General features: G+C 40.0%; 1 protein-coding gene across 3 annotated transcripts in view; it reads right to left on the reverse strand.

Annotated features, from left to right (window-relative positions):
* FAM120C (family with sequence similarity 120C) overlaps window positions 1-24309 on the reverse strand; it is a 51227-nt gene that overhangs the window by 2433 nt on the left and 24485 nt on the right. For 2 of the 3 annotated variants that reach the window (XM_015293433.4, XM_414325.8), the window contains exons 10-17: window positions 21218-21392; window positions 13772-14021; window positions 12813-12927; window positions 9363-9572; window positions 8100-8283; window positions 7054-7191; window positions 5474-5615; window positions 1969-2065 (exon numbers count right to left, since the gene is read on the reverse strand). In XM_015293433.4, the coding sequence (XP_015148919.2) occupies window positions 1969-2065; window positions 5474-5615; window positions 7054-7191; window positions 8100-8283; window positions 9363-9572; window positions 12813-12927; window positions 13772-14021; window positions 21218-21392 (1311 nt within the window). The remainder of the gene's footprint in view (window positions 1-1968; window positions 2066-5473; window positions 5616-7053; window positions 7192-8099; window positions 8284-9362; window positions 9573-12812; window positions 12928-13771; window positions 14022-21217; window positions 21393-24309) is intronic. The other variant, XM_015293434.4, reaches the window with a different exon arrangement.

Below are 24309 nucleotides of genomic sequence, written 5' to 3' on the forward strand. Positions count from 1 at the left end.
ACATAAGAATGTATATTTAGTTTTTAAGCATCTGTAACAATGAATCTTAGCGTTCCAGAACCACAACAGGCTTTAAACAACAACACAAGTAGGCTGGGTTGCTAAGAAGCAACGTACTTATCTGTTATACTGTTAACAAAGTCAAATATTAAGAAGTGACTCAGATATGGACATCTTATACAACTCATTAGCACACAGCTTCATGGTTTAATAATCTTAATTGTTACATACTGAAATCAGTATGGTTAGTACTCTCCTGAACTGCCTCAAGATTTTGAAGGTAAAACACAGATCAAGGCAGGAAGACCTTATCTTGGGAAGATATAGGCACATCTTATGTTTGATAAATAGAACTTGCTTATTTCAGTTGCGTTCTCCAACCTTTATTCATGTCACCCCATAGTTAGTGACAATAAAGCCACTGGATTCTCCAGGGAGAATATTACTTGTTGCGAAAGTGCACATCTCAGTCTGGCCCTATGAAAACATTCTTTCAATAACTGTTCAGGTTTGTAGGACAAAGAAGTGTACTGTTGCCAGTTAATCTTTACTAGGTAACAACATCTACTTGTTATGCATTAAGCTTTCCAAGTTGTCCCTTCCTGTTAAAATGAACATATACTACAGTTACAGTGACTGATGACAGTGAAATCTGATGAGCTCTGGACTAGTTGGTAGGAAATTGCACCATTTCTCCTTCTTCCCAATATCACAGGCACAATTTTAGGTTAAGCTACATGTAATTAAAAGTATTCACCATCCAAATGACATATTATTAACAAAAACGTGACTGGTCAAATTTGCTGTCTGTTAAGACTGTCTACCACCTACAGGTACCTTTTGCACTACATCTACATACGTAAGCCTGCGGGAAGCCTGCCATACTTGGGAGCCCCTTCTCTTGGCTTCATTTGTTTCATGAGTTTAGGTACTTGGAACCAAGATGCTGAAATTAATGTAGTGGTTTCTTTTCTATTCAAAGTACACAAGATCTAGAGCTTTAAATACATAGGTACATCTGTACACAATACACAATCTGAGTAAACAGGAATTTAGCAAGGAAGAAAATTATTTCAAAATACTTCAATTTTTACACCTAGAATAGAATAAGTTTTACTTGAAGTTAACAGATGCTTTGTTACCTGCTGGAGAACATCTCTGCCTGCTATCTGCAAGTACTTCCCTACACTTAACATTATCATGTCTACATGACAAACTGAAGAACCATATGTATATTTGCTGTGAAAGTTCTCTGCCTGTTTACTACCCACTCATCCGTTACCCTGGGATCAATAACATTCAAAACTGCATAGCAGCAAGAACAATGAAAAAGGGAGGAAAACACAACTCTGAAGCAATTGGCATTTAATATGAAACATCAGTTTGCTTCAGCTATATTTAAAGGATCCATGGAACAGACAATAATTACGATCCACAGACTCTTCTTATATTGTCACCAAAAATGAAACTCTGTGTTCAAATGACAAAGGTTGCTGGGTTGTTTCCTAGAAGTTTAGAGTAACTTCTTACATTGGAGCTTAGATGGAGCAGCAAAAAATGTCCTACTGCTATTATTTGTTCGTTATGACTTTGGTCTGTGACTCCAGAAAAAAACACTGAGAAAGAGATGGGGTGGGAATAGGAACTGCTAATTTGTTTCAGCTTTGTATTTCTCCCATTTTTCTAAATTACATTCTATTCCCACAACTGGTCAGAACCAAGGAGGCACAGCCTTCATATCAAAATATATTTTCCATTTCTGTTTTTATAACCAAAGAGTGCCAGTGACTGAGATGCAAAACTAGCCTGCCATCCACTCTGGTTGAGCAGCTTATAGCTTCAAATTGTAGGCAAGATCACTGCAATAAACACCTTTATATTTTGAAGCTGTGCTTGTCAGTTTTAGCTGGTCTGGAAATCCATACTGTACTAGCCTGTAAACGAGTGTCAGGCACATGGCTTTATTACCTGAATTGCTCCCTGGCTTTTATAGCCTCTCCCATAGTACCTTCCGCCTCTTCCAAAAGTTCTTATCACTGGAGTGGAAATAACTCCTCTAGGACGCCTATAAGCATTGAGAAAAAGGAAACAAAAATCAACAACAAATTTATATAGAAGTACTCTCAATTTCATTTCACTTTCAGAACACTTTTTTCCAGCTCTGCTGTCCAGTGACTAACATTTTCATTTCTCTAACTAACCAGCATGACTGCCTAAACAAGAACTTGTGTTCTACTATCTGTAAGTGCAGGAAATGAAACAAACTTGTTCTGCTAGCAGTAAGATGATGATTTCTGTGTTTCACTTTTTGAGAAACCGTAACTGAGTACTTTCAAGCTTTGCAGAAACATTTTCAAAGTGTCAAATTATCCTTACAGCACTTTAAAAACAGAGCTCAACATACTTCAACATTAAAAAAAGAGGCAAGAATTTTGAACCATTTATAAAGAAGGTGTCTCCCCATTCAGTAACATTCCCACACATAAATATGCTCAGACATCTATAATTTTGAATTTCTCCCATCAAACCTGAAGCAATTTTGTATTTTGCCTTTCTCTCATCCAATTTCTTCTAAGAACATGAGGAAAAAAAAAGCAAAAACCAAAAACAAAGCTTCAGCCATAGCCAACATGTAGCAATAGGGATCCAAGTTTGCATTCTGTTAAATGAAGTCTTCCAACCAGGACATGTCAGGTGGTGCTCCTGTTTTGTTTTTAATTGATTCAGTAAAGATTAGATCAGATGGAAACATCCGTTACAACTGTTTTAATGCAATCAATTGCAGAATTACAACTTTCTTCATCGTGGTGTCAAAAACTACACATCACCTAAAAACTCTTTTTGCTACTTTTACTGGAAATACACGACTGCTCTACTTTGCCTCCAATTCAGTGCCCAATACTGGGAGGTCACAGCATGAAGACTGACTCCTCACAAACTAGCACAGAGTAGCCAGATGCTGCTGGGTGTTTCTACGTACCTAATGTTTCCTCATACTTACTATTCATATATCTATTACTTCATTCCCATATGCCATCGAAGTCCCCATGAGCTGTACAAAAAAAGAGCCTAAAAGGAAGCTAAGGTGTTGCTCAGTTCTCCTGCTTCCTGCTGCGCTACAGCAACCCAGTTACACTGAACTGATGCAGCAGAGAAACACTGATCTGTGCCCTGCGAGTCCTTCCACATCGCCAATTCCCCACACTGAGCAATGTGAAATTAAATAGTGGGTATTCAAAGCCAAAGCACGGGACAAAGAGGAGAGAATTGTGTTTTACTGCTCTTACTACACTCTTTTCAAAGATTTTAACAAGAATTACCTATCCCTTTTTTTTTTATGTGGTGAAAGTATATCCTTCAGAGGGCTGAATAATAGATTTTTCCAACTCAGATTCATAGCACACTAGATATACTGATGGATCAAAGCTAATAAAAAGCAGCTGGTATAACCTTAAGAACATTCAAGTTTAGTGTTGCAGAGACATAAGACAACGCTGTAAACAAGCCTGACGTGATACCCTCTGCTGAAACAGATCAAAAATGGAAATAGAAGTGTGAAGAGCTACATGATAAATTGCAGTCAATGAACTGTGCACCTTCCTAGAAAAGTGCTGGTTAGTAGGAAATCTACAGAGAGCCCAGGCTTCATACACATGGCCTTAGATGGAACAACAGCAATAATGCCTTCCTAGTAAGAAACAACAAACACTAAGAGACGCCTATGGTAACTTCTTGTCTTTGAAGAATTCCAGTAACACTAAACTTAAAAAGTTTGATGCCAGTTATGATTTGATGGAGACAGGAAGATCTAGCATTGACAGTTTCCTTGTCTTTCTGAGGCAGCAACTTGAATCCAAGCCTAACAGGCCCAAGATAGTGCTTCTGACGGAAAGGTCAAATAACATCCCAGCTCAAAAGCTACTATTGGAGAACAGCATTTCCTCTGTCATAAGGGCATTTTATGGATCGGGAAGGAGCAGCAACACCCTTTCAGTATTTCAACTGATACCCAGCCAAGGAGGGAGCTTAACCTGGGACTTCCCAGTGCTAGCCTCTGGCCACTGATGCTTTCCACAGATTCACGTATTTACTTCTTCAGAAAATGGAGGAGCTGCTATTTTATGAAGTCAAGGGTAGGTACAGAGGTAAGGCAGCTCTGAGCCTGAAGATGTCTCCAGATAATCACTCCGGGTGCCTCAGCCTGACAGCAGTCTTTACTGTGGCAATACAAGTTACCTGGACATTTCTCACAAACAGGCCCACAGGCAGTGCATTTCACTGAGAAGTACATATGCAGTGGAGCCGTGTGCCTCAGCATGTCCCTGAGCTTATTCTGTTCGTCTCCCATTGCTGCTGTGAAAAAGCAGAGGTGTCCTATGGGTCCTGCTAACCTGCACAGCTACTTACCTTAGGATAGCTGCCTGAAGTGTCTGAAACAACACTAGATGCACATGTGCATCACTTTAATGTCAGCTCTGTTTTTACACCTATGCTGTTTTCTGCTGCTGAACTTTTCTTCCTTGTTTCTGCTGTTCGTACCTCTCCCTGTCCCCACACCAACAGCTCTCTTCTCTCCCTGGTCCCACACTCCCAGTGCTTTGGGTCCGACCATCTTCTCACTCAGTCCAACAAGATCGGTGTTCCAACAGCTCATACTGACTTTAGCACCATGCTTTTGATATTGCACATTTGATTTAATTGATGTTTAGAGAGGAATCTATGCAGCTCAAAACTTAATTCTTCCAGATGCTTCCTAGCTCAAGATGACATAAACATGCCTACTTTCCTCCATTACTTTAATACAGTTGAACAGTGACACAATACACAAAGTACGTAACTTTGTCACTGTCTACTGTAATGGATGCAATCTTAATTACAGATAATTGCTCTGTAATGCACAGAACAATAAACCCATGGAAAAAAAAATTTAAAGTAAAAGACTACAATTTTTACACAAGTTAGTTCTTTTTCAGAAATGCTGTGCACCTGTAATTTCAGCTGTTGAGAAACGGAAGGAGAGAGCTGAAGAAAATATTCCCTTAAGCACATCCCCCACCATGACTGTAGCAGAGAACTGTTAAACAGAGAAGCACCCTTGTTTTCTGCTTCACAGAAGAATTACATAATGAAGTTATTAAAAAATGTATCACACTCCATAATAAATGTTCTACCGTGACAAAGATAATAATTGAATGCTGTGACAGTTTTGATCAGGTATAATGTACTTATTGATTTCACGTAAGGAAAAACCCTCAAGCCAGTTCCTCATGCGAAACAATTCAGTGCATCTCTCAGAGTATGTTTTTTTTTTCTTTTTGCACATAAAAATGCTTACGCTCATCTGAATAACTGATTAAAAACATCTTAAAATGAGTGTAATGGCTTTTCTTGAATACTCAGTGGGCATAATTTACTCAACGTATCCTCAAACGCATTGCATGAAAGAAAAGTACACTGCACAGACTGCACTTACCCTCTCGCTGGTCCTCCCACAGAAACGACCTGCAGAGGAAACGGCCCTCTACCCCCTCGTCCACGTCTGCTTCCAGCCCAATGGCCGACTACAGTGCCGGCAATTTCAAGTTTCCCTCCCTGAGAAGGAATAGGTTGGACTCCTGCACATAAAAGCAAAACCACAACTTGATCTTCACAATCGCAACATTGAAGTTACTTGAGCAGAAAGCTTGCTGGACCAAATGTTACTACTCGTACAGTTTCCTCTTTTTGGTACTGCTAAGTTATTTTTCACACTACGGCCTTTCAGAATAATTGTAACCTCAACAGCCCTTCTCCCACAGCCTTTCACAAAAACATACATAGTTTCTGAAAAGAAAAGTAGTTGAGTACTTCAGTTTCAGGAACTAAGAACGCACTTTAGGTAAGCACTAAGAAACTGAAGTGAAATGTAAGATACATGAAGTTTTAATCCTGCACTCCTCATGAAGTAGTTTTGGAAAGCTTAAAAACTCTTTTAGTGAACACCAGCTATCAGCCTGAGACACAAATATCAGACTAAGATCCCTCTATAAAGAAGTTACTAGGCAGAATTATCTGCACTAATGCCATGTTGGTACAAAACACAGCGAAATAACTGATCTCAGTGTAAATGTAGGTTTATTCTTCCCCTCCAAACGAAGCGGCTAAAACTGCAACTGCCCAGAATGTGATTCTAACTATTATTCATGCTGCTCATCTTTGTTCCTGTACTTGAAAATCAAAGCCAGGGCAAAACATGTATTTCAAAAAGCTAAGTGCAGCTGAGTCAGGTGTTACTGCTAAGACCATCAGCACCGAAAGGGTTAGAAAACATAGCGTTTACACAGCCACAATTAGTCTTCAGATGTTAATCAGTGGTTTAGTTCCCACTATATTAAGTTCAAAAAGGTTTGTACTTCCCTGTATAATTCTTTCAGTTTCAAATGCGTATTGTTATGTGTTACAGAGCGAAGCATGAAGAGCTACGTTTGCTCCCAGAATAAGAGCTCAGAGGCCAGAAAGAACAGCTACACGTATGGAAAAATTCCATCCTAACGAGGGATTGGAATTTACAGATTTCCATTGTCTCGCCTAGTGCAGTACAAAAGCAATGGACACACAAATGGCCTCACGCCTATGTCCAGACTGACCCTGACACCGAATGAGTTAGCAGGAACTGAAGTTGGTAACTTCTACACTGTGTTGTTTAGCGGAAAGCTCAAATCGTCCCCACATTTTAGGAAATGACTGTTAATATGTTCCAGCACAGCTCAGCTCACGACAGGCTGCACCCTCATGTTTCAAAGCGCAGGAGACAGAAGGGCTCGTTGCGTTTGCAGCTTTATTCTGTGCCCGAAGGAGGATTTCTAGGCGCGAGAGGCTGGCACTGACAGGGTGTGCGGGGCCGGGACAGGCCGGGCAGCAGAGCGGAGAGCGCAGCCTGAGGGCTGCGGAGGGGAGAGCCGAGACAGTTAGGGAGAGAGGGAGACTGGAGTCAGTAGGAAGCCTCAGACCAAACCATGAAGTGAAGGAAGCTGTTGCCAGAAGCTCTAAGAAAAGGGTTCGGGGTATAATTACCGCCCTGAAACTTGCTAGTCCTGTTGCTGTCATTGCCAGAGAAGGCTCCGGAGTGTCCTGCCGCTGCCGCCACCCGGAAGGCCCGGTAAGCGCCTGTGGCTACTGTTTCCCCATAAGGGCCTCCGAAGCCATAGACTCCTGTTAGACCCAGGGTAAAGAAAGACAGGGGAAAAGCTGTGAGGGGAGCAGGCATCAGGGAAGGCCCCTAGCAGAGCCGCTGCCGCCTCCTTCCTTCCTCCCAGCACCAGAGGTGGGGCTGTGCTCTCACACTGGCGGTGCTTGCGCCTGGTGCAGGGCAACGCAGTGCCTCTGGGACGGCCTGGCCGAAGCCCTCCCGCTGGGCTCTGCCACCTGCAGGCCTTCACCTGGCTTTGGAACAGCCATCCCAGCCTCTGCAGCATAATGAGCACCAAGATACTCACAGCTACTTTTTGGTTACAGTGGTGGCACCTCAATGATGTCTTACTCAGAAAGCCCCGCATCAATACACCTAAGGCCCTCTGCAACCGGAGGTGGTTTTGAGGGAGGAGATGATACCAGAAACAGCCAGGAATGGTTTAACCAGTGCCCTCCAGTATTTACACTCGAGGGTGCCAAAGGTTAAATGGCTGTGGCAAAACAGAGAGGGGTGAGGAGAGGGAAAAGTTGTCTTCAACCCTGACAGACCGCGTCCGCTCATTTATGTATGAACATTTTTGAAGCAAAGTATGGTTCAAATAAGAATCTTCTCATATCATCCAGCGTTGACTTGTTCATCTTATTTTTGCTTTTTCATACAGTAGCTGTATAAATATTTTGATCTGGCACAGCTACTAAAAATCCTGATGGAAATATGCAGCAATACAGCACATTCCATAATGCCAGGCTATAGCTAATAAAAGTAACAACAAAATGCAGTGATTGGCACAGGACATTGTGTGCCAACCACTTCTTTTTATGTATCTTTCCTATGAAACCAAACACGCAAATCAGTTCAGTTTGGGGAATGTGAAAGACAAGATAACACTTCACACCAATGAGTTTTGCACTGCTGTCCCATCACTTACCAGCAAAGCCTCTCCCCCTGCCCTGAGGTGGTGGGACTGGCCCAAAGTGTCGAGGATACATAGAAGCTGGATAGAAAGGCATGGCAGGTGGAGGTGGGAAAGGGAGAGGATGGTTCTGCCTGGAGAAATTTAATCCTTCTAGGATGCTCTGACGCATCTTTTCAACCTTGGCTGCCTGCTCAGCCTATGAATAAGAAGAATGTCATAAATGGATGTTAGAATTCTGATTTCAGTTCTCTAAAGCTCTATCTATTGAACAAATTCAAAGACAAAAGCAAAAGAACAGAAAGGTAGATAAGTACTGCAAAAACTTTCATAAAACTAGTTAGTAAATTACAATCATCTATCTTGCGTATCTTCTAACAGTTCAACAACATACCAAAATGTTCACAAAAAAATCCTTGCGTATCAGTAGAGATGGAAGTCTAAATCCTGAGACAGTTTAGAAGTTGGCAACATAGAAATCTTAAAAGGAACTGAGAAACATCAGCCTACAGTCTCCTGAAAACGTAATGCCGTCCTTTAAAGAGAATAATCAACATCAACTTGGGCTGCAGAACCAAATTTATGTCTGGAGGCTAAGGAGTCTGAGTGCGATCACAGCCTCCATCAAGATTTCATCTAAAAGGAGTTTCCCTTGAGTCAGAAATAACAAATAAGCTCTTTTGTTAAAAGATTTCTTGTCTTCCAAATAGTCAGCAAAAATAAAATGCTTTGGACATTCAGTAAACTATTAACTTCATCTATACCCTGCTTTTACAGTTAGATAATAACTTTGCATGAACTACATACATCAAAAATCTAATTCATTTTTATCTTATGATGGCTGCAAGAATTGTGAAGAGAGTTCAAGCTTAAGAATCCTAAGATGACTTCACAACCTGTAAAATAAATTAGCAATTTTCTTCATTGTAACACCACAGCAGCTTAGTCCTTTGTGACACTAGCTTGGCACAAAAAGATGACTTGAATGAAGGAACAGAAAGTTTTCAACTCAGAGAAAGTGCTTTAGATCATAACTGCATTCAAATTTCAGTTTCCAGAGACAGAAAGATTAAAAATGGACACCAGTTTACTTTTCCAAAATCTACCAAGATGCCATTTTCAACCACCAACAACAGAGCTAAGATCAAATAGAGCTGACAAGGCTATTGGCAACCCACTTTGAATTTCCCTCCTAAGGAGAGATGAAACACGAAGTAAACGGCTGATAAACCAAAATTCAGTACACTGAATATTCTGCCATGCTTTGCAACTACGCACCTGACCATCACAGAGGTCAATGAGCGGAACTTTCTCCCGGCTTGCTTTAATGAGCTTGGTCTGGAATAACTTTCCATCAAAATACATCCATGGACAGCAGTGCTCCCATGGAATCGGCTGTCCGCAAGCATCGTTTGCAAAAAGTGCCATATCGACACCACTCATAAATAAAGCAGACAGCTGAATTCCTCGGGGATCGAGATTCTCAATCTGTTTTGGAAAAAAAAAACAAAAAACAAGTTTAGTAAGAACAGAATGAGACGCAATTCAGTTATTCCACCAGTTGCATTATTTGCAAATTGAAAACGTAGTGATTTTAAAAAGTTGTCAGACTTTTTACACGTGAATGCCAGTTTGACCAAAAGAATCCATGTGAAGCTATAATCTGTATACGCAAAACTGCAATGCTATGGAAGGCTGTTGTTCCTATCCATTCACTCTATAGGTAAGAAATAGAAGTGAAAAACTATTTCCTTAACAACAAAGCATGAGAAGCAATTTGAATACAACTCATTATCAAGAAGCCAGTAGAAGTTTTACTTAAAATACGCATCTTAAATTTGTGGCACATAGTGCCTAGAACATCTACAGTGCATATTTTAGCATTCACATCACTGATAAATATGCAGTGCAGAGTTTGTCTAAACAATGCTAAAGCATATTATAGCAAATGAAAGCTTTAAAGCACACACAGAGGAAATCGCAAGTGGACATTTTCATTTAAGAATTTATTTCAAATAATCTTGTGCTTGTGAGATATTATGTTTTAGAAAGTTGCAGGAATGAGCTCAACGTTAGCATGCAATTTTTCTGCCCACGTACCACACGTCCTTTCCAATGTTTTTAATAATGGATTTTATAACTTGGTTTAAGATTTTGCTATTTTAGAATGTCTCTTATTGATGATGTTCTTATGAATACAACAACTTTATTTAGGACAGATACACAAAAGCAGAATTATGGAATAAATAACTGCTGACAGTGATAACAAAAAGTATTTGCTTGCAGCAACTGCATTCTTAGCTGTGGAGTAAGAAAAAAGCAACCCTGATGTTTTCTAAAATACTTTTGAAAATGCCAGCAACTTCTTGGGAACATTTTAAACATCTTGGTATTACATTTTAAAATTAAACTACATTACCTTCCTTATGCATAACCTTTAATGTCCAAAAGACTATCCAGATCATTTTGCAGATATACAGCTGGGATCACACTCAGCTGCTCTTTCTGTCTGACTTCAGTAAAAAAAGAGAAGCAGCTGCTTCACATGAGGACAGTAACAACATTGCATTAAATACTTCATCTTTCAGTTAACCAACATACACTATGCAAGTGGCTAATATTCTTTATGTATGATTTAAAATCAGAACTTTGAGAGCAATTTCTATGAAACAAAAATACTGCATGGTATTTATCACTATCCTAGTCTCACCCTTCATTCTATGTTGGAATGTAGAAAATACACTATCTGGGAATTCTTTTCTTAGACCCAGCAGTTTTCACAGTGAGGTTTCCTCCTATTTACATCAAATCTTTGTTGACTCTTATAGATACCTTTGCCAAAATCTCAGCCCCTAGGTGTTATGCATTTATTGTGTTGTGTTTTGAAAACTGACATTGAAGTCTACCTTGCTGATGCTCTGCTGTGCTTTGATGCATCTGCCCTTGCCTACACAATTGTCATTTGAGTTTCCACTGATACATACAGCTTGAGGTATACATCTCGAGCAGCTTGAGGTATACATCTCTAACTGAGACTTTGAAGGGCTCACACCTACTCTGCTGAGCCCAATGTTTGTCATTCAGATGAGAACATTTCTGAATGTACAGGGTAACTCACTGCCAGTTCATTCCCTAGGCAGAGGTTGGCCACTGCTCCCATAAAGACAAAGGCCTCCTTCTTATTCCATGCCTCGTGCTATGTCTCAGAGCCAGAATCTCCAAGATTCATAAACGCCCAGTAAGCATGCAGGGCTTCCAGCATTAATGTGTAGCAAACATCTGAATGATTCTGTTGATGGACTGCATTTGCATCTAGCCTCTATTTAAGGAATTAGCTGCAATAAGCCATACTCAGAAACGCTGCTCTCTAATAAGTCTATAATTCATGTCACTAGCAATCCCGACTTGAGAGCTAAAACAGATGAACTCATCAGGTGTTCACTGCAGCTGCCCCCATCTACATTTCTTCTTATTTTTGTCAGCCGTGAGAGAATGACCAAAGAAGTTTTTCCTGCTGGATTTTGATGTTGTTATTTAGTATATGGAAAGACTGTTCAGTTTTCCAGTTAACTCTGCCACTAACGTTGCTAACATGAATTATCTACTTGCTGTGTGATAAGTTCAAATAGATTCTGAGGTGTTTTCTTCCCCTAACATTTGTAAGTACTTCTATGGCTAAGTGTTGGGGTTCCACGAGCAGAGTGATTTGGTTTATTGATTGAGACTGAGAAGTCTTTGCCAGGTTGCTATAGGAATGCAAGTCAGACTCTGCTTTCACCCACAAAAAAGAAATTGTCAGTTGCTGTCTTTGAAAACGCTCTTGCTGACTAAGTCATAGGGGCAAATCATTACTCAGAAAAAAATAACAGCTGAAATCTGCATGAGCTTAATTATAGTTTCTTTTGGGAAGAACTTTGGGAAGGATTGCTGCTTTTGTCTGTGCCCCTTGGCAGTGTATACCTACGAAAAGAAATAAACCTGGGAGGTAAGTACCATGTTATCCTCCCTAATTTAACTAAGAAGAACACGTATCCAAGCACAGCTCAGAAGAGAACCAGCCACTCATCTTTCCTGACTTAAGTCTTACATCAAAGTACCTGCAAGACTACCTGAAGTGACTTCAACAGGCTACATGACAAGGTGATCAGCATCTCCCCTCCTTCAATACACTGATTAAAAATGAAGAGGAGTTAATATGCTCCCAATACATCCAGACACCCCTCAGAGCTTCCAGTTAGGAAATACACTGCCAGGGAAATAAACGTTATGTAGAAAAATGTAATTATGAGCGTTTCCATTCAGAAACTCAAATTAAGTACTAAATTATACTGTTTTGAGTACAGAACTTAAGTTCTGAACAAATTTCTGAGATAACAACATAAAAGCAAAGAACAAATCTCGTATACTTTAGTTCAAAGGCTAGGAGAGGAGATTTCATTTTGAGCATGTGAAAGCTGGGTGGGGAAGTACCCCAGAGTAAGATGTTGCACAGAGTGACAGGCATTCTGCATTTACAGTTAGAACACCACAGCAACAACCCTATTTGTATCTACTTCCTATAATACTGTTGCTTTTGAAAAATAGAAACTTTGAGATCTTATCTTTTAAAATACTCAAATTATTTTTTCCTCCAGTTCTGCATTTAATACTTACGAGGCATGACCCACTAAATTGGCAATGTGGACAAGCTGAAGATAAACCTCTGAAGTTACAGCAGTTGAGAATTACCTTGAGTTCCTGAAGCTGGTCAGGTTCATAGAGCTTTGGAGACAATGCTTGGGCAAGGAAAGCATCAAGTTCCTGGCGACGAAGTATACGAACCCCTGGCCACTGTACCATGTACCTACAGAGGAAGCCAGCTGTTATTCACAAGCTTCCTTCTGTTAGCAGATGACAAATCAAGCAGCATTTTACTTAATCAGAAAAGTCAGTAGAATGCAACAAGAAGAATCTTTTTTGGTTATCTAGACTTGAATACTTAGAACAGACAAAATACCAAAGAGACTTAAAGTTCAAATTTAAGATCGCACTGAAGACAGACTGGCTGTGAATCAGTTAGGAAATTCCCAACAGGGAAGTCTGCTTCCAGTGAAGGAGGAGAGAATAGGCCACCAAAACAGATAAGTGATATACCTAAAAATTAAAAAAGATTGTCCTTACAAAAAAAGACTAATGGTAATTGTTACCCTCTCTTTAATACTATACTTCAAATGTTGGTTATCACCATCTCAACCAGATGAGTAACTCTACCACAGGGAACCTGACAGAGCATCATTCACATGAGCTTTCCATCGCAACAAGCTGCGAAGCAGCTGTTCTCTGAAAAGCTCGCTCCTTCATTTTACAGCTTCATCAACCTAAGCTGCCAAATGTTTGGCTTTTTTTTTTTTTTTTTTTTTTTTTTTTTTTTTTTTTTTAAGTCAAAACCTTGAGTATAGTAAGGGTAAATTAATTCAAATGCTACAGAGGCCTCTTAGCAACGCAGGATTTTTTCCTTCTTCAGTTCTCTACAGACTGAAGAAAGAAACCTTGAAGGATGCAGCACGCTTTAAAGACTACCAAAAGTGATGTTCTAAAAATGAAACAAGATCCTTCTTCCAAAGTTGCAAGTGTTAAATATATCACAGAGATTAACCCGTACAGTAAAAACTTTATTTCATTCTGTTTTACCTTCAGGTAACACTGACCTTAGTACACAACAAAGCACCATAAGATGAGTGGGCACATTAGTTGGATTGAGCATTGCTGGTGTATCTGATCTCATACAGGCCAAAAATGCCCTCATTCTTCGGTTCTTGTCTTCTACTGCTTTTCCCAGCCACAGTTTCTTCAGATTAGGACAGGTCCATTCCCTGAAGGCAAGTGCTTCCACCAGCTCAGGGGTTTGTGGAGACTTTCCTTTGTAAGCAGCCCATTCCTTAATTATCACTGGTGAAACTATAAAATGATAACAGATGAGAGAAGTTAAAAAGGTTCACATATTTAAAACCTTGTACACAAGAGACTGAGATCCAAAAAGCATCCCTTGGACACTGCTCTGGATCACACTGTTGACGGGCAAGTCAGACTCTGAACGGACCATTTCTAATTGCCATCACTTACAAAATGAGTACATGCAACCAACGGTACGCTAAGAACACTGCATTAATAATTCCAAATTGACATACAACACAGAAGAGATACACAGATTTTCTAAAAGACCATAATTTGAAAATGCAACTTCCCCCTAAAATACCTGCACCATTGGTAAAAAACCTACAGAGATACAACAAAAATAAATAGTACATCAATACACATATTTTCCATTTACAGTCTTTTAGGAACAATATGATCCTACTGATGATAACTTAAATGAGATTTAAAACTTAAGCCATGCTTGCCTGTGGTTCAAGTACTGCAGAGGAATTAAATCTCAAAGATGAGTTTAATTAGTTGGGTTTTTTACCCTAAAAAAATTTGAAAACAGTAATTGATGTAAGCCTTCTGATAAAAAGCAGCGCTGTAAATGAAAAGGTTACTATTCTTATGTGTGCTGTGCTTTCATCTACAAAAACTGTTTGATTCTACACGGGTGCTACAGCATCTCCCCTTTTCACATTTGAAGACAACTAAACCAGAACACGAGTTTAAAGTCAAGACTGACAAATGATATCTTTGGCCTTGGAGTGACCCCACGTTTGACACAGCCCAAAATTTGTTTGCACTCTTCTTAACTCAGAGCCCAGTTATGCAGTGTGGAAAGATTCAAGGAGCTTGTTAGTGAAGCTTCAGGTTACAGCCCAGAGAAATTGCTTCACTAGTGAAGCAGTGCGTGAGACCAGACCTGCTCTTTCTGCTGGGAGCCCCTCCATTACAGACTGAGAAAAGAGTACTGCTGGTGCCAGGATAGCTCTCACAGCTACAAAGTCTCCATCAGCAATCAGACATCAGCCTTGCACATCATTTTATAATTAGGGGCAGGTAAACCATGGCAGAGGCCACGATCTGGATCTAAAAAGAAGCTCCGGACCATCTTAAAGCAATCTCTCCTGCTTTTCTGGACTAGAACTGCTACTCTAGCATTATAGCTACACTTCACAGACAGCAGGCTAAGTTTTACAAAGGTAACGTGCAGCAATGAAAATAAGTATGCTGATATATTTAGTCGGTAGCCTCACTACAAAACCATGTTCTATTTTGGTTGCTACCAGATTTTATATGCTGCTAAGCTATTCAAGATGGGCTTTAACAGCCAGCAGAACAACTCTGTTACTTGCACAGGGTCTATCACACTGGTGTTTACTTCTTGCTTCAGCCTGGGACAGCAAACACGAACACATAAGATGCATCTTCTGAAGGCTTTCAAATGCAAGGACTGCTCCAAAAGTAATGCCCTCTATTTTATGATGTTGGCCCATGATGTCAAAGGTAGATGTTGGTCATACGGCAGTAGAGACTGAAACTTTCTGCCAGTATTCCATTTCATTTTGTTGCCGTATGACAGGTGGCAGCAGAGGGGCAGTCTGACAAAATGGTGTCTGACAAAGAAGTGCAGATGAAGCAAAAGAGTGTCACTGAATTCCTCCATGTGGAAAAGATGGCACCTACTGACGTTCATTGATGCTTGTTGAACATTTATGGAGATCAAGGAGTGGATGTGCACACAGAGAGCCGGTGGGTGGTGCGTTTCAGCCGTGGCAACAGTGACATGAAATACAACCATGTTCCAGACAGCCATGCACAGCTGTCTCATCACAAAACAAAGAGCACCTCGATCAGCTCATCCATTCACAGCCACAGAATTCCCCACTGAAGAAAAAGCTCAAGACGCAGCCCTAAGTAGATAAAATGATGGGCACTGTCTTTTGAGACAGGAAAGGGGTGATCTTTTGGGCATTCCTAGAACCTGGACAAACCATCGACTCTGCTACATCGTGATGCTGACTAAGCTGAGGATTTGAACTTCCAGAGGGAGGCCAGAGAAGACGACAACCTTTCTCTTGCAACTAAATAACACCAGGTTCCATACCAGTGTGAAGACGATAGAGCACACTGCCCATCTTGGCTGAACTATCCTACCACACGCACTGTACAGGCCAGATTTGGTGCCTTCTAAATTCCATCTGTTTGGACCAGTAAAAGATGTACTGGATAGGCAACACTTACCCTCACAACACCACCACTGTGTCAGCTTTGAAATAGGGAATCACCTCTGCTGCTGCAGATTTTTACAAGCATGGCATGCAGGCCCTTGTTCGTCACTAGCAAAAAATGCAGAGCTAATGGTGGTGAATATGTTGAAGGATAATGTTTTGTAGTGGATAATTTACCAAAAAGTACTATTGCGCTCTTTGTACCTGTTGTAATTTCCATGGAAACGAATAGGAGGCATTACTTTTGGAGCAACCTACATAATTACTCTGGATCTTGGAAGCAAGAGATTCTTTCACACCAAAACTTCTTAGCCCTTTCACCAAACAGCTAGGGAACGTAACGAGGCTACTACACAGAACAGTTTCTGTCGAACAGTTGTTAGTTCAGCAATGAAAAAGCCAACTGTTGACAACTGACAAAACAGCTGTGTTCTGGAGTTCTACTCTTCTTCCCTTCAACCTCCTTTTGATACTAGAGGCAATATTCCTAGCTACACTCCCTATCTCTCTTCGGATGCCCTGTCAGAGCCAACCAGATGCAAACTCTATAAGCTCACCACACTTAAAAGCATTCCCAGAAGACCACTTCCCCATTTTCCATCACTTCCTTACAGAAGACAACTGCAAGGAAACAGAGCTTTGCAGAACACAGATGTTTTATTACCTTCATAAAGTTTTTGCTAAAACAACCTCAAGGTTAAAAGAAGGAAATATTTTGTCTATAATTTCTACCTGAAATCTAATCTTTCAGCATTCAATTGCTGTTCAAAGCTTTTAATCTTGGCATGACAATTTCCATGATCCTATGAGATCAAGAGCAAAGAGTGCATTGGTTTGCTCTTGAAAAGTACCTTCTACAGTAATACACTACCTGTAGAGGTTACACTGAAGAGCTACCTTGTTTTCAAAGTTGTGCAATGCACTGGTTATTTCAGGAAAGGTAACCATTCTTCTTGGAGAACGGTTTAACATGAAGTGGAGTGGCAAACAGCCTCCCTGCTGTGAACGATGGGAAGAAGGAATTATAGCTGTATCAGCTGACAAGCAGTTGCAGTACTGTTCACTCAAATTTAGCATTTAACAGATGAATCTAGGACTAGTCTGTATCTACTTATTTCTCCAGAGCATTTCTTACACACTGACAACTTTGTACTGGGACTGCTGCCAAAAACACCATCTTCCTCAACTGCTGAGTCTGTCCTCAGAAGAACGTTTTGTGTTTTCCTTCCAGGACTTCCACTCTGAGATAAGAAACGTCTACCCTGAAGGCGACACGAACTACAACAAACACTCAGGATAAGTGCACGTTCAGTCACAACACTATAGAACTAATTATACTGTTTTTCATAATAAATTTCCTCCTGTTGCTGATGAGTAGATTTGAATACTCACAGTAGCCCAAGGAATGGTACAATATACTGATATCTGCTTTGAACATCACCCTCAAGACACTTAAGGGCAGTCCAAGTGCAGAAGTTCAATATCAACCTGCATTAAGGTAACCTGCTCGATAAACATACATGATTGTTACAGGCTCCAAAGTCATAAGCAACAGCATATGGCTTGCTCCAGCTGTATGTTAAAACCTTCACTGCTACCTGTGACTCAGATGTTTTCTGACAAATTCTGAGTCAGATTTTCTCTTGAGAAATTACAGGACAAGGCAATCACCAACTGCGTGAAGTTTATCAATACCATGCACCAGATTCTGCTCTTGGGACAGGGCAACCCTGACTATACATACAGGCCATGGGACAAGAGGCTGGAGAGTAACCGCGTGGGAAGGGATCCATGGATCTGGTTGACAGCAAGTTGAATCTGAGTCAACAGTGTGTCCTGGCAGACAAAAGGGCCACCTGTACCCTGGGGTGTATTAAGCCCAGCACTGCCAGCCAGGTGAGGGAAGGGAATGTCCTACTCTGCTCTGGTGTGGTCTCACCCTGAGCACAGTGTGCAGGTTTGTGTGCCACAACACAGACCATAAAGATACCAGAGCTCATCCAAAGGAGGGCTGCGAAGATGGGGAAGGACCTGAAGGACAAGACATGCGAAGAACAGCTGAGCTCTTGTGGTTTGTTCAGCGCAGAGCAGAGGAGCTGAGGGGAGGCCTCTGGGTCCTGCAGTTCCTCACAGGGAGCAGAGGGACAGTGCTGAGCTCTGCTCTCTGGGGACAGTGACAGAGCCCAAGGGAACGGCACAGAGCTGTCAGGAGAGGGTCAGGTGGGGATTCGCTTTCATCAGAGGGCGGTGGGCATGGAGCAGACTGCCCGAAACTGGCCACAGCCCCAACCTGCCACAGTTCAAGGAGCGTCAGTTCGGGTGGTGCTTTATGGAGCCAGACAGGGGACTTGATGAACCTCATGAGTCCCTTTCAACTTAGGATATACTAAGATTCTGTGATATTCTCTTAGCATTTTTCCCCCCCAGAAACTTACCATGAGATGTGAAGTACCTAACATCTTCAGGAAATGAGATAGCTAATGCGGATTAATCAAGACTCTTAACCTCATAACCTTCATTGACAGTACAGCTGGAGCAAAGCATGTTTGATTTGGAAAAAGGGCAATTGCTCAAGGTACCATTTTCCTTTTGGCAGAAACAGTGTCAGCCGAGTACATCCTTGATGGAGAACAGTATATGACAAGGTGGCTAGGCTTAGGATAACAAACCCTCAGATCCAACCAACAGTAATGGCAGCTCGTACAAGTGTGCATTTCTCCACAGAGTGGAAAGGGCAGATGGTTTCAGAGCTTGAAAAGAAGAGCAAGTCAGACACTTTGACTACCTCCTCTCACAAGCAAGGGGAGCACAGCCAATGGCATGCCCTTGGCACTAGAAGCACAATGAAAGATGTTGCAATTCAGCTTTTCATGTCCTCTGGAAGCAGACATGAGAATGTGTCCAGAAAGGGCATTACTTAGCAGGCAATTACTACTGAAAAGCCTCACTACTTCTAACAGATCTGCTGTTTGTAATTGACTTTTCAACTACATAAAAATAATAATGATTTAAAAGACAGAAAAGATCTATTCTACAACAGGTCAATTGCCTTACTGTCTATGTATTCAGTAACAATACTGACACCCCAAGTTTATTACACACTTTTCACAGCTTCCTATAATCCTCACACACAATACACCTAGAAATTGTTTACATACAGGATGTTGCCAGTGTTATGGTTTGTACAACTACAGAATTTTAGATATATTAATATAATCAACTGTCTACCTAAACCTAGAGACAACACACATCGTTTAGAAATTTATTTCTCTTAATTGTTCTAATTTTTTTCTGCTAATTACTCTTTCATACGTACTTATTTTTTGAGAGCAGCAATAAAAGCAGAATCACAATCATTTGTTCAATATAGCCTGTGTTGTAGCCCTTAGAGAAGTCAGTAGGAGCTACTGAGTTTGACGCAGGATATTTTGAGACATCAGCTCTTGCTGTTTAGGATGCTATTCTCTGGATCCTGCACAATCTGCTCAGTTCTTGCTATTTTCTAATTGAGGTGACCAAATGAAATGCATTCCTGTAACCCACCCCCTTTCAAACCACAAGCTATCATCGTAGCTAAAATCTATCTTTACCAGCAATTGTAGCTTTGTGGTGAAACTACCAGTGTTTGAGCAGATGTTCCCATTTTTGTTTCTTTTTTTTTTTCTTTTAAAGCATGGTTAGTTCTAAAATAGAAGTAGGTCAGGTAACTGAATGCATCCTGCAACAATATTTGCTGGAGCTCCTGTTACTAAACAAAGTTAGCAGTAGCATTCTTAGTCTCCACTGAGAATAAACCTCTGAAAAGCAGCAAAAATGAAAAGACAAATTAGATGGGTATCCCAATAGTCTACAGAGAACATTCCAGGTTTACGAGGTGAAAATATCCTGAAAAATCAAAGCACACCTTCAGTAGTGAGATACTTTACTACTACAGATGTAGTAGTACACTTAAGGACAAAACTCTAATGAGAGCAAATAAGCACTGTAAGTAACTTCATTATTTTAATCCTGAAATAACCTCATAACCTGAAACACTCTTATTTGAGTTAAAAGAGTTAAGCTTTTGACAATGTGTGACGAACCAATTGAACGGGGTAAATATTAATTCCCACAACATAACTGAGAGTAGTAGTTTTTCAAACACTGTTTGAAGATTGCCACTTTCCTCATGAATGTGCACAACAACTGATAACTCTTTCACACATCAAGACTGTGAATAATGCTTTTAGGCATTCTCAGTATCTGCTTTTTCAATTTCGTACAGAGACAGCAGACTGCTACACATGAATACGTACTTCTGCTGCTGCTATCCACTTAATGCTTCAGCACTGCTTTAACCTTTATAAGATGCTACTGTAAAGTTCAATCATTTCCTTGCATGCATTTCATTATAAATAAGTAAAACACTCCAGAATGAGGAGACTGAATTTTCTGGAATGAAAGTAATTCCTGGAAGCAGAAAACTTAACAAGATAACTTCCAGATTAATGTAAGGATTAACACTCATCTTTTTGATTGAATCAGCAAAAAGATCTTTTGACAAGCCTGTTCACAAAAGTTTAGTCTGCTTTTATTTACATCACACCTCATTTCCGCAGATTTTAAACCACGTATTTATGCCAACACTTGAAAGTTACTACACAGAACTGCTCAGAATACAGATTTTCTAAAATCAAGTTCTAACATGTATATTGAACAGTCCATCAAATAATAACACTACTTGCTGCAAGCCTGAGAGCAGCTTGAACAAACTTTTGAAAGACAAACCCTGGAACTTGCTTAGAAAAGGGTAGCACTTCAAGTTCTTAAGCTACTTCAAAAAACAAGATCTCAAATTAAAAACATCTTTTTCTATTATCCATGGATCAAATAAGCCACAAATTCCCCCAGTTCTATAGTTACATTCATGAAGCCTTATTAGCTATTCTCATTCAAATTACAGTACAAATGAAAACACAGCAAAAGGGAAGAGCAATAAAGAATGGATTCTGCAGTACGTACATTCTGGTGGAAGTCTGTTCTTTCTAAAAGCGAGTCTTTCCGTTTTCTTTCTGCTTTCTGCCAAACTAAACAGGACTCCGTAAACATACTGACGAACTGGCCTATAGAGCAGAGCAGCAGGAGGCAGGTCTTTGTTGGCTTCATCTTCTATAGAAACGGCAATTTTGATTTCACCCTTTTCCATGAAAGAAATTAGAAAAATATGACACGTTAGAGTGAGAAAAATGAAGCCTTTAGGTATGCTCAGTAACTCAGTCCAGCTCTAAAGCGAATCCCACCTTGTCAAGAACGTGATTCAGCAGTAATATGGGTCTTATGTATGTGAAGGTAACTCCAGAGGAGGACTACCCTGCTACGACATACTTCCTTACTTCCAGTAAATCTCTGGGCTCTCATTATTCCCATCACTTACCTGTTTTTTCCCATCACACACTTGTTCTTTTTGTCTGCATTACCTAAATACTGACTTTTACATACCGATGCTTCTGGGAGCAAAGCGGTATATATGACAATAATGTAACATGCCTATAGAAGTAAGACACTCAAAGCACATTTGAAGAATAAATGCTAAAAATCAGTCTAGATTGCAGATAATCATTTAAAAAAATATTCATGTTGCCTAAAAACACCACTTGGAGGTTTTGGTGCACTGAGACAGTACTGGGGACTCGCTGTAAAGAAATAACATTATGAGGCAGCCTGGCCAAAAAAATGCAACTGGGAATTATGTAAATAATATTGTTTTATATGTGGGTAAAGCATTTTATGCTTTCTTTTTCAGAAACAAAACATGAAAAGACTTTCCAGCTCTCTTAAAATAGCAGCAATGTTCTATATTTTCAGTATCTGTGCATCCAACTATGCTGTTTCTTTTGGAAAACAACTCATTCCTGTTAGTAAAGGTGTCAAGAATCAATAATACCTTTGAAAGCTTACTCAACATTCTCCTTTTTTTCTGGCATCAGTGACCTCAACAAAAAACTCCTTCAGAACAAACCTCATCCTTTTCCAGAGATGCATTGCACAGATTAAGTACCTGCTGTTTCTAAAAGGGCATTTTCTTCCCATTTTAAAATGCCACCCATTTGTGCTTTTTATGCAGTAGAACAATGAAAACCTGTAACGTAATTCATTGAAGTTTAACTCCTTCTCAAGTAAATGCAACCTGCAGAAGATCCCCATCAATCTGATTTTTTTTTTAGCCCACAAGAAATTTTTAAGTCAATTAACAAAAATTATCTCATGATGAGAACGCAGATTTAGAGCAACACTTAAAGGAGCCACATTGATGACATCTCCAGATAAACTCTCCAGTAAAGGGATGAGATACAGGCAAACACTGTAGCATTCTGTATGCTCAAAAGCCTTTACAATCAACATAAGCCAGATTAAAATGCAGAAACTGGTGGAAGCTGTAAATAGCTGTAGACGTATATTTACACAGAAGTTGCTAGCTTGCTTCATGCTCTTTGTTTCACTTTAGGTTACATAAAGTTCTCCATTATATCCGCAGTATTGGATATATGGTTAAAGTACTACAAAAGAGTTTATCTTGTATACAGAAAACACTAAGTTAGCTATAAAGGATGTGTAAAAAGTTTCTCTATATGTATAACAACAGCATAATCCAGAACATCTTTGCATGCCAATTTCTAAAGCATCTCAGAATCGTTCAATGAGGTGCCTGTCAACATATTTCTGGCATACTTGAGGTCCACAGTGAACATTCAAAAGTGTTTCAGGTAGTAGAGAAAAAAAAACTAAGCAGTACTGATTTATTTGACTTATATTGTGACAGTCTCTAGATTCATTTTTTTTTTTCTGCTAGGAGTGAATTCCCAAAATTCAGGTGTTCAATTAGTTTCTTTCCATTGTGAGACAGGAAACGTCCAGTAGTATTTAAATGTACTAAGAGTATATGGCCATACAAACTGTGAAACAGAACTGGCACCAACGGTCTTCATAGGTCTCATTTCTTCTCCACTTTTCTTTGATAAACATGGCAAGTACAAGAACACGACAGCAGTACCAACTATGGTGCAGCATAAACACAGGAGAAGTAGGAAACCCAAACCCTGATAGAGTAACCTTTCCTTCTGTGCATTTCAAATTCCAGTCTACTGTCCTTAGTACTCTGAAATGGATTTTTTAAGACAAATGCAAATGAACAGCAGTGTGGACAGTACCCTTTTGCTATATGCTGTACAAATATGTACAGTGGATGGGCTAGATGTACAGGAACCAGTACTAAGTGTTTTGAACACTACAGTGGAAGAGGATTAATTGTCTCGTTCTGGGACTCCTCTGTTTACACTCAGAAGGAACAATGAACAGAATTCATTTCTTTTGGAACTCAAGTAAGTCAAACACAGAGCTGTGCGGAACACCGCTGCTCGGACTCCTTCCACTACTTACTTTGGCAAGAGGCTGTCCCATTGCTTTTCAAGATGTTCCTATGTGGCCATTGAGATCGAATTCTTTCCTTCCCCCCCCCTCCACTTAACATACTGCAGAAAGAGTGGCCTAAGCTGTGTGGAAGTGCTTGCAGCTTACCTGGGATCTCAAGGCTAGCACATAAAATCAATCAATGACCGAAGAACTCATAGCATCATCAAGTTCTATAATTGCATTTTATGATACAACAAAAGGGATTTATTACAGGTGCTATGTCTTTATTGGGGTTGGCTACTAAGGATAGGAGGGATCACATGAGGGAAAACAATCTAGTTGTTTTTTAACAGAAACCGGAAGAGACTTGGCAGAGACACCAAGTCACACTCTAAAAACGGGCAATACATATGTACACACATGCACAAACATGTAGAAGTACCAAAATAAAATATTAAAGACAAAAGAAGTTTGTTTGTTTATTTTAAAGTAAATAGTAGTAACAGTCATCTGATACCTACAGCAACAACTTACCAGCCCAGGTCAGCGGTTAAAAATCAAGTGGAAGAAGTGCTAGAAGCACTAAAACCAGACCAAAATCCAAAGCTTAAAACAAGATGTAAAACTACAAAAGTATTTAGCCAGATATTTAAGTGCAATTATCTTTACAGAAAGATTATTTTATAGCACATAATTTTAAAATG

The sequence above is a fragment of the Gallus gallus genome, chromosome 12 (assembly GCF_016699485.2).
Source record: "Gallus gallus isolate bGalGal1 chromosome 12, bGalGal1.mat.broiler.GRCg7b, whole genome shotgun sequence".
In the NCBI taxonomy this organism is placed as follows: Eukaryota; Metazoa; Chordata; class Aves; order Galliformes; family Phasianidae; genus Gallus; species Gallus gallus.